At 47.4% G+C, this 9946-nt stretch overlaps 1 protein-coding gene across 1 annotated transcript in view; it reads right to left on the bottom strand.

The window, feature by feature from the left end:
- The window catches only part of LOC111967077 (clathrin interactor 1), a 32388-nt gene continuing 22442 nt past the window's right edge, over window positions 1-9946 (bottom strand). Inside the window, 16 exon segments of the mRNA XM_070444664.1 lie at window positions 1-2472; window positions 2950-3139; window positions 3638-3793; window positions 3795-3924; window positions 3926-3987; window positions 3989-4017; window positions 4147-4212; window positions 6672-6759; window positions 6930-6991; window positions 6994-7048; window positions 7050-7094; window positions 7096-7140; window positions 8048-8088; window positions 8091-8118; window positions 8120-8146; window positions 8148-8236. Coding sequence (XP_070300765.1) covers window positions 2123-2472; window positions 2950-3139; window positions 3638-3793; window positions 3795-3924; window positions 3926-3987; window positions 3989-4017; window positions 4147-4212; window positions 6672-6759; window positions 6930-6991; window positions 6994-7048; window positions 7050-7094; window positions 7096-7140; window positions 8048-8088; window positions 8091-8118; window positions 8120-8146; window positions 8148-8236 — 1463 coding nt within the window. The 3' untranslated portion in view covers window positions 1-2122.

A 9946-nucleotide genomic window follows, 5' to 3' on the forward strand; every position in this document is an offset into this window, starting at 1 on the left:
TGTAATCAACTGTTTTAATGCCGTAGATAAAAGGATCATGGGACAATCAAATCAAACAAAAACATTTTCTCAAGGCTCTTTTCGTTGGTGATGCGTCACTTTTTCTTTTTATACATTTGCATAAACTAGTGTTTTTATTTTATGTAACAATCCCACATTACAGAAGATCTCAGAACAATTGTAATAAGTAGAAAAAAATGAAACCAGAGAAAGAATAAAACAACACCCTAAGGACATCATCTCTTAGAAAAAGAGTTACATTTTGGTCGTTTCCAGCAGGTAAAGCCTCAGCTCAGACAGAAGGCTACTGTGTGTTTATCTGTGCCGGGTTCGGGGCAATTCCATTTCAGTCAATTTAGAAAGTAAACTACATTCAACAGTTTCCTTATGAAAAGCATTGAAGAAAACTGGAATTTCAGTGTACTTCCAGAATTGACCCGAACTCCTGGAAGAGAACATAGCTCTGAAACAGAGGAGTCTAGTTTACATGTGAGGTACTCGCTGACCTTGTAAAATGGTCATGACTTCCACATGTACCCATTTCCTATATAGTGCACTACTTTTGACCCAAGTCCTAAGGGCTCTGGTCGGAAGTAGTGCACTATAAAGTGTATAGGGTGCCATATGAGATGTACGACCCCCCCCCCCCCCCCTCCTAGGAGAGAAATCCTCTCCTAGACCTGCACTGTCTGAGAAACCTCTCCTTCAGAGATCCACTCCGGGGTGAATTTTCCCCCAAGTACAGAGCTAGGATCAACTTCCCCACCCACAATCCTAACCTAAACCATCAGTGGAGGAAAATGCAAAAATGACCCAAGATCAGCATCTAGGGACATCTTCCCCCCTATTCCACGAGGGTCCCAGGGGACAGAGGGAGCAGTAAGAACCACACATACATACTGTGCTGTAGACTAACAGTAACTGTCATGAACACTATAGTTGTATCGTCTCTCCGTCTGTCTCCTGTAAGTTATAATGAAGGAAAAAGGCCTCCGTCGTACAGGCACCATGTGCTGTACTTAAAGAACACAGCCCACCAGGAGGTTGTTCCTACATCTACTGATTATCTTATTTGGATGCAAGGAAAAAAAAGATTAGTTCTTTAAAAAATATATACCCATAAGAAAGGCCACAAAGGAGATCTGTGTTATCGTTACCACAGCTTCTTCAATTAACAACTTTCAATCATTTCTCATTCATTCACTTATTAAATCCATCCATCAATAAACGATTGATTGATTTGTTAAGTCTAATATTGAACAGAAACTCCACATTTGGAGTGTGGAACGCTGTTATATAAAGTAGGTATTAAAGACCAGCGCCATGGCAATGTAGCGTGCCATAGCAACGTCTTGATTGACATCTGGTTCCGTCCAATTGACACCCACCTCTTCACGGCATCATCATATCATAATCAAGTACTCAATAATTTATTTGTCTGTCGCACCAGTAATATTTACAGTTGTAGGGAAGGGACATGTCGAGATAACCTGACATTCTAAAAGAGATGGATGGGGAGTTGTTGGGGTGGGATTATCATAGAAAACTATATTTTTGCTACTCTGGACAATTAACTGATTAAGTAAAACAAAACCCCCACTGACATTCTCTTGAAGTTTCATCTGGACAATTCCATGGTAACAGAATGGTGCTTTAAAATGCAATACAAACAAAAAACTATTATTGAGAAGTTAAACAAACCATACAAGTTTAAAAGCCGTCCTGGTGCATAGAATTGTCTGGGTTGTTTAACTTTGCAATCATTGGTTTTTGTTTGGCATACATTTTAAAGTGAAACATCTCTGCATTATTCTGGCACCGTGTCTTTTGCTCTCAGTTGTTCTCTCTGATTCAGACCTGAACAGCACACAACCATTACTGTACTGAATACACTCTAAAAGGTACTTGATTGCAAGTTCCAACTGATTAAAAGACACGTACAATCATGTATATTCATGTCTCTATATATCACTTAAAGGAAAGAAACAGGAAATGGAGGGGTGGCAGTCAGTATTTGATATTTGACAACATTCAAGTACTCTTTGTTTGCAGCTCTTTACAATCCTTCATGGACAGTCTGTTGGATGGAGAGAAACAGAAACACCCCTCTCCTTCTCTTCCCTCACTTCCTGAAGTTGCCGAAATCCGCGAAGGCGTCCACTCCTTGCTTGGCCTGCTGCTGTACCATGCCAGAGCCCATAGACATGGCTGGCATCCTCATCCCCATGGTCATGTTAGCCTGGGGCATAGCACCCATGTTCATGCCCATCCCCATCATGCCCTGGCTGGGGGCCATGCCCATCCCCATCATGCCCTGGCTGGGGGCCATGCCCATCCCAGCACCGGGGGCCATGCCCATCCCAGCACCGGGGTACATCATGGGAGTTGTAGGGGTTCTGATGGGAGAGGGGGCGAGGCCCATGCCGGCGAATCCCTGGGAGAGCATGTTGACAGGTGGGAGGGGCTGGACTCCTAGAAGAAAGAAACAGGAAGAAGTGGAGTCAGAAAAGAGCATGACCTCACATGCACACACAGGTTCACACACACTCCACACTGAACAAGTAGTCCCAATCATCCTTCTATTCCACACTGAACAAGTAGTCCCAAGCATCCTTCTATTCCACACTGAACAAGTAAGTACCAAGCATCCTTCTATTCCACACTGAACAAGTAGTCCCAAGCATCCTTCTATTCCACACTGAACAAGTAGTCCCAAGCATCCTTCTATTCCATTCTGACTGAACCTAAAGCCTTTTGAATTGTCTTGTGACCATCCTGATTAAAAGGAAGAAAGTCCCGCACGCTGTGGATCTTGGATACTCCACAAACAGTTGACTGGATCTCAATCCAACGTGTCGGTCAACAGACATTCAGCAGCGTTTTGAACCCCCTCCAGACAAACACAGGACTATTTCTATCCCAGTCTATACTACAACCCTGTAGGCTCACCTTGGAGKGTTTTGAGGGTGGGCTGGGCAGGTTTGGGGGGCTGCACGCCGGGTGCCAGGAAGTCCAGACTGATATTGACCGAGGAGTCAGACCAGGTGGAGGGGATCGCTGACCCCATTGAACCCTGGGTACCCAGCATGACTTGCTGCTGCTGCTGGGGCTGCAACGGACCGCTCATCACCTGGAAGGGCTGAGGGGGGGAGAGAGAGAGAGAGAGCGAGAGAATTTGGTAGCAAGTTCCAATAGATAGTAATGTTAAGGTACCTATATAATGGTGAAATATGAAGGTTGAACTACAGTCTCGATAGTAACCTACATAAAAACACATCCCATCTAACCAGAATGAACCGGTTGGGAAGGGGCAGGTTTGATTCATCTGCAAAACTAAGCTTGTCTTTTTTTAAATAGGTCAGGTTTTTAACATGCAAATATCTATGTCAACACAACCTCGTATTAGATTGAATGGTTTTCTGACTCAAACTGGTTCCTTCTCATTGTGTGCATTTTTGTCCCTAGGCAAGGAGGACCATGTGCAGACCTTGGCTCTCTGCTCTCTCGTGTCTGTCCCGCTAAACCACAGCAGTTACTGTCACTCCTCTCATTAACAGTGCATCAGGCACAATAAAGACAATTTACAATGTGAATTCATTTACTGTTTGTGTGTACCATGTCTGTCCTATAATCTTACCAGTGATGTAGACTGTGGCATGGTACTGGTCACGTTCTGTGTGCTGGTCATATTGAAGGTGAGGCTCTGAGAGGCAGAGAGAGACTGAGTCTGGACTGGACCCATCAGATCAAACAGGTCAGCTGAGGCTGGTGCCGGGGCAGAGCTGGCCGACAGAAGCCCCAAACAGGTCAGCTGAGGCTGGTGCCGGGGCAGAGCTGGCCGACAGAGCCCCAAACAGGTCAGCTGAGGCTGGTGCCGGGGCAGAGCTGGCCGACAGAGCCCCAAACAGGTCAGTGTTGTAGGGCCAGAGGCTGGGCGAAAGGGGTGGGGACGGGGGCCTGGCCGTCAGGGAAAGCATTCCAGTCCCCCAAAATCACTGTTCCCACTAGAGGCTGGAGAGGAGAAAAGAGAGGAATAAGGTTATAGTGACTTAATCTCTCACACACACATGTTAGCAGGCTCCACGTGGCCAGACCTCCTCCCCTCCATCTCTCAGAATATTCTAGTGCTGTCTAAACTCACCAGTACTGTGGAGAGGCCGACAGAGGCAGCAGGAGAAGAAAAGTCAGCAAATCCTCCTATCAGGTCTGGAAAGAGACATACCATTTGATTTGTATTGGTCACATATTTAACAGATGTTATTGCAGGTGTAGCTAAAGGCTTGTGTTCTAGCTCCAACAGTGCAGAATATCTAACTAAAGGCTTGTGTTCCTAGCTCCAACAGTGCAGTAATATCTAACTAAAGGCTTGTGTTCCTAGCTCCAACAGTGCAGTAATATCTAACTAAAGGCTTGTGTTCCTAGCTCCAACAGTGCAGTAATATCTATAAAGCTTGTGTTCTAGCTCCAACAGTGCAGTAATATCTAACTAAGGCTTGTGTTCCTAGCTCCAACAGTGCATAATATCTAACTAAAGGCTTGTGTTCCTAGCTCCAACAGTGCAGTAATATCTAACTAAAGGCTTGTGTTCCTAGCTCCAACAGTGCAGTAATATCTAACACACACAAATCCAAAAGTAAAATATAACTAAGAAATATAAATAGTAGGACGAGCTATGTTCGGTGGCATTGACAAGAATACAGTATATACATATGAAATGAGTAAAACAGTAAGTGACAATAAAACACTTAATGATTGAGATGTGACAGTTTCCAGTGACCAGCCCAGAGACCAGATGTTGACGCTGAAGGGAAAAGGAACCCATAGAATTATAGCTGATCAAAACCCCCCCCCCCCCCCAAAAATGTCCCGTAACTACACTACCGCCCCAAAAATGTCCCTAACTACACTTACCGCCCCCAAAATGTCCCGTAACTACACTACCGGCCCCCAAGATGTCCCGTAACTACACTACCGGCCCCCAAGATGTCCCGTAACTACACTACCGGCCCCCAAGATTCCCGCAACTCACTACCGGCCCCAAAATGTCCCGCAACTATACTACCGGCCCCCAAAATCTAGCTCACCGGCCCCCAAAATGTCCCGTAACTACACTACCGGCCCCCAAGATGTCCCGTAACTACACTACCGGCCCCCAAGATGTCCCGTAACTACACGTACCGGCCCCCAAGATGTCCCGTAAATACACTACCGGCCCCCAAGATTCCCGTAACTTACACTACCGGCCCCCAAATGTCCCGTAACTACACTACCGGCCCCCAAGATGTCCCAACTATACTACCGCCCCCAAAATGTCCGAACTACACTACCGGCCCCCAAAATGTCCCGTAACTACACACCGCCCCCAAAATGTCCCGCAACTACACTACCGGCCCCCAAAATGTCCCGTAACTACACTACCGCCCCCAAGATGTCCCGTAACTACACTACCGCCCCCACGATGTCCCGTAACTACACTACCGGCCCCAAGATGGTCCCGTAACTACACTACCGGCCCCCAAGATGTCCGTAACTACACTACCGGCCCCCACATGTCCCGTAACTACACTACCGCCCCCACATGTGCCGTAACTACACTACCGGCCCCCAAGATGTCCCGTAACTACACTACCGGCCCAAAATGTCCCGTAACTACACTACCGGCCCCCAAGATGTCCCGCAACTACACTACCGGCCCCCAAAAGTCCCTAACTACACTCCGGCCCCTAAGAATGTCCCGTTAACACACTACCGGCCCCCAAAATGTCCCGTAACTACACTACGCCCCAAGAGCCGCTAACTACACTACCGCCCCAAATGTCCCGTAACTACACTACCGGCCCCAAGATGTCCCTAACTACACTACCGCCCCCAAAATGTCCCGTAACTACACTACCGGCCCCCAAAATGTCCCGTAACTACACTACCGGCCCCAAATGTCCCGTAACTACACTACCGGCCCCAAAATGTCCCGTAACTACACTACCGGCCCCCCCAAATGTCCCTAACTACACTACGGCCCCCAAAATGTCCCGTAACTACACTACCGGCCCCAAAATGTCCCGAAACACTACGGCCCCAAATGTCCGTAACTACACTACCGGCCCCCAAAATGTCCCGTAACTACACTACCGCCCCCAAAATGTCCCGTAACTACACTACCGGCCCCCCAAAATGTCCCGTAACTACACTACCGGCCCCCAAAATGTCCCGTAACTACACTACCCCCCCAAAATGTCCCGTAACGACACTACCGGCCCCCAAAATGTCCCGTAACTACACTACCGGCCCCCAAAATGTCCCGTAACTACACTACCGGCCCCCAAGATGTCCCGTAACTACACTACCGGCCCCCAAAATGTCCCGTAACTACACTACCGGCCCCCAAAATGTCCCGTAACTACACTACCGGCCCCCAAAATGTCCGTAACTACACTACCGGCCCCCAAAATGTCCCGTAACTACACTACCGGCCCCCAAAATGTCCCGTAACTACACTACCGGCCCCCAAAATGTCCCGTAACTACACTACCGGCCCCCAAAATGTCCGTAACTACACTACCGGCCCCCAAAATGTCCGTAACTACACTACCGGCCCCCAAAATGTCCCGTAACTACACTACCGGGCCCCCCAACCCTCCATGATATCTTCTCAGCGTGTAGTTACCGGTGGCTGCTGCAGGGCTGGCTGGGTCCTGTATCTACCATGAATAGGTCAGCCAGACCACTACCTGGAGGACTGGGTGCTGCTGCAGACGGAGTCTGGAACAGAGAGGAGGAGAGGAGAGAGATGGAGTAGACAGAGGAGCATGACTGCACTGTTCCACCGTTAACACCAGATAGCACTGTTCACCGTTCACACCAGATACCAGAAATAAGCTAGAGTGGACCAGCCTGGACTGAATGTGCACGGACGCACGTGCACCACACACCTGTTTGGCGGAGGTATCGGGCTCTTGTCTCCTGTGTAGGGCCGCAGCTCCCAGGGACACAGTTTGGACGGAACCCCGCCTCTCTTCCTGGTTGCTGTGGTTTCTGTTGCCTGAACGATCTTGGACACTCTTGGTCGTCACGGTTTCCTCCTCGTCTTTGAAACCACGACCTCCCAGACTGGCCGTTCCGTGACGGGCGACTTCGCTCCTCCTCGTTTGTCACTACGGAGACCAGAGAGGACGCAAACCAGGTGAAAAAGACGACCAATTTGTTTTGGGGATAGTTCAATTCAAATAGTGTGACTGAAAGTATGACAGAACATCAGGATGCTTAACATACTGTAATATATGTGGACGACAGCGGGGTAGCTCTAACATACCGTATATGATATGAGGATAGCGGGTAGCTCTAACATACCGTAATATGATATGAGGATAGCGGGTAGCTCTAACATACCGTAATATGATATGAGGATAGCGGGTAGCTCTAACAATACCGTAATATGATATGAGGATAGCGGGTAGCTCTAACATACCGTAATATGATATGAGGATAGCGGGTAGCTCTAACATACCGTAATATGATATGAGGAGGACAGCGGGTAGCTCTAACATACCGTAATATGATATGAGGGAGGACAGCGGGTAGCTCTAACATACCGTAATATGATATGAGGGGGACAAGCGGGTAGCTCTAACATACCGTAATATGATATGAGATAGCGGGTAGCTCTTAACATACCTTAATATGATATGAGGATAGCGGGTAGCTCTAACATACCGTAATATTATATGAGGAGACAGCGGTAGCTCTAACATACCGTAATATGATATGAGGATAGCGGGTAGCTCTAACATACCGTAATAGATATTGAGGAGGACAGCGGTAGCTCTAACATACCGTAATATGATATGAGGAAGCGGTAGCTCTAACTTTCTCCCTGTACCTCAGTATTGCCCCCCCCCCCCCCCCTCTCTATTTGAGTCATTTCATTTTCCTTCCTCTCTCTCTCAATCTCACCCAGTGAACTCTTCTCTCTCCTAACCTGAATCATGTCTGGTGAGTCGTCCCTCTCCTAACCTGAATCATTTTCTGGGTGTGTCGTCTCTTTCCTAACCTGAATCGGTGGGGAATCGTCTCTGCTCTGCTTCCTGAACTGTTGATTGTGTCATCGATGGTGCTGCCGATTCTTATCACTGATCTCCCCCAGTTTTCGCACTGAAGGGGAACTGGCCTCCGTCTCTCTTCCAGTCCTCATCCCACTTCCCTCTGCTGCTTCCCTCATTACCGCCAGAGCTGCTGGAGTCTACCGATCACCCGCTGGGGAGGGGAATAGACAGAGAGAGAAAGAGTAGAGAACAAAGCGAGTTTGCGTTAGAGCCATAAGATCAGAAGACACTCCAATGTATACTGTGCATTTGGAGAATTCAGACCCCTTGGCTTTTTTCCACATTTTTGTTACAGCTGAAATTGATTTAAAAAATGAATACAAAATAACATCATTCATTCAATCTACACACAATACCCCATTCAACTGTATCTACAACTTGGAGTCCACCTGTGGTAATTTCAATATTGAAATGATTGGAAAGGAACACACCTGTCTATATAAGTTCCTACAGCTTGACAGTGTATGTCAGATCAAAAACCAAGCCATGAAGGAAGGAATTGTCCGTCGATCTCCATACAGGATTGTGTCGAGGCACAGATCTGGGAAGGGAACAAAATATTCTGCAGCATTGAAGTGGTTCAAACCAAGAACACCATTGGCCTCCATTTATTAAATGGAAGAAGTTCCTAGAGCTGGCCACCCCGGCCAAACTGCAGCAAGGGGGGAGAAGGGCCTTGGTCAGAGAAGGTGGACCAAGAACCTGATGGTCACTCTGACAGAGCTCCAGAGTTCCTCTGTGGAGATGGGATAACCTTCCAGAAGGACAACCATCTCTGCAGCACTCAGACCATTATGGTAGTGTGGCCAGACGGMAGCCACTCCTCAGTAAAAGGCACATGACAGCCCGCTTGGAGTCCTAAAGCACTCAGACCATGAGAAACAAGATTCTCTGGTCTGATGAAACCAATATTTAATTATTTGGCCTGAATGCCAAGTGTCACRTCTGGAAGAAACCTGGCACCATCCCTATGGTGAAGCATGGTGGTGGCAGCATCATGCTGTGGGGATGTTTTTCAATGGCAGGGACTGAGAGACTAGTCAGGATCGAGGGAAAGATGAACAGAGCAAAGTCCAGAGAGATCCTTGATGAAAACCTGCTCCAGAGCGCTCAGAACCTCAGACTGGGGCGAAGGTTCACCTTCCAACAGGACAACACAAAATACACAGCCAAGACAACACAGCAGTGGCTTTGGGATCAGTCTCTGAATGTCCTTGAGTGGCCCAGCCAGAGCCCAGACTTGAACCCGATCGAACATCTCTGGAGAGACCTGAAAATAGCTGTACATCGACGCTCCCCATCCAACCTGACAGAGCTTGAGAGGATCTGCAGAGAAGAATGGGAGAAACTCCCCAAATACAGGTGTGCCAAGCTTGTAGCGTCATGCCCAAGAAGACTCAAGGCTGTAATTGCCCAATATGCTTCAACAAAGTACTGAGTAAAAGGTCTGAATACTTATGTAAATGTGATATTTCCAGTTGTTTTTTTGATGTATAAAACTGTATAAAACTTGTTTTCGCTTTGTCATTATGAGGTATTGTGTGTAGATTGATGAGGGAAAAAATCAATTTAATCAATTTTAGAATAAGGCTGTAACGTAACAAAATTTGGAAAAAGTCAAGGGGTCTAAATACTTTCCAAATGCACTGTAGGTGTGTGAGTGAGTGTTTGTGTGTTCTGTTTTACTTAATCCATCTGCTGAACCCTCCCCCAGTACTGTCAGAGGACTTACTGTATCTGCTGAACCTCCCAATGTCAGAGGACTTACTGTATCTGCTGAACCCTCCCCAATATGTCAGAGGACTTACTGTATCTGCTGAACCCCCCCAATACTGTATCTGCTGAAC

Source organism: Salvelinus sp. IW2-2015, linkage group LG8 (assembly GCF_002910315.2).
Source record: "Salvelinus sp. IW2-2015 linkage group LG8, ASM291031v2, whole genome shotgun sequence".
Taxonomy (NCBI): domain Eukaryota; kingdom Metazoa; phylum Chordata; class Actinopteri; order Salmoniformes; family Salmonidae; genus Salvelinus; species Salvelinus sp. IW2-2015.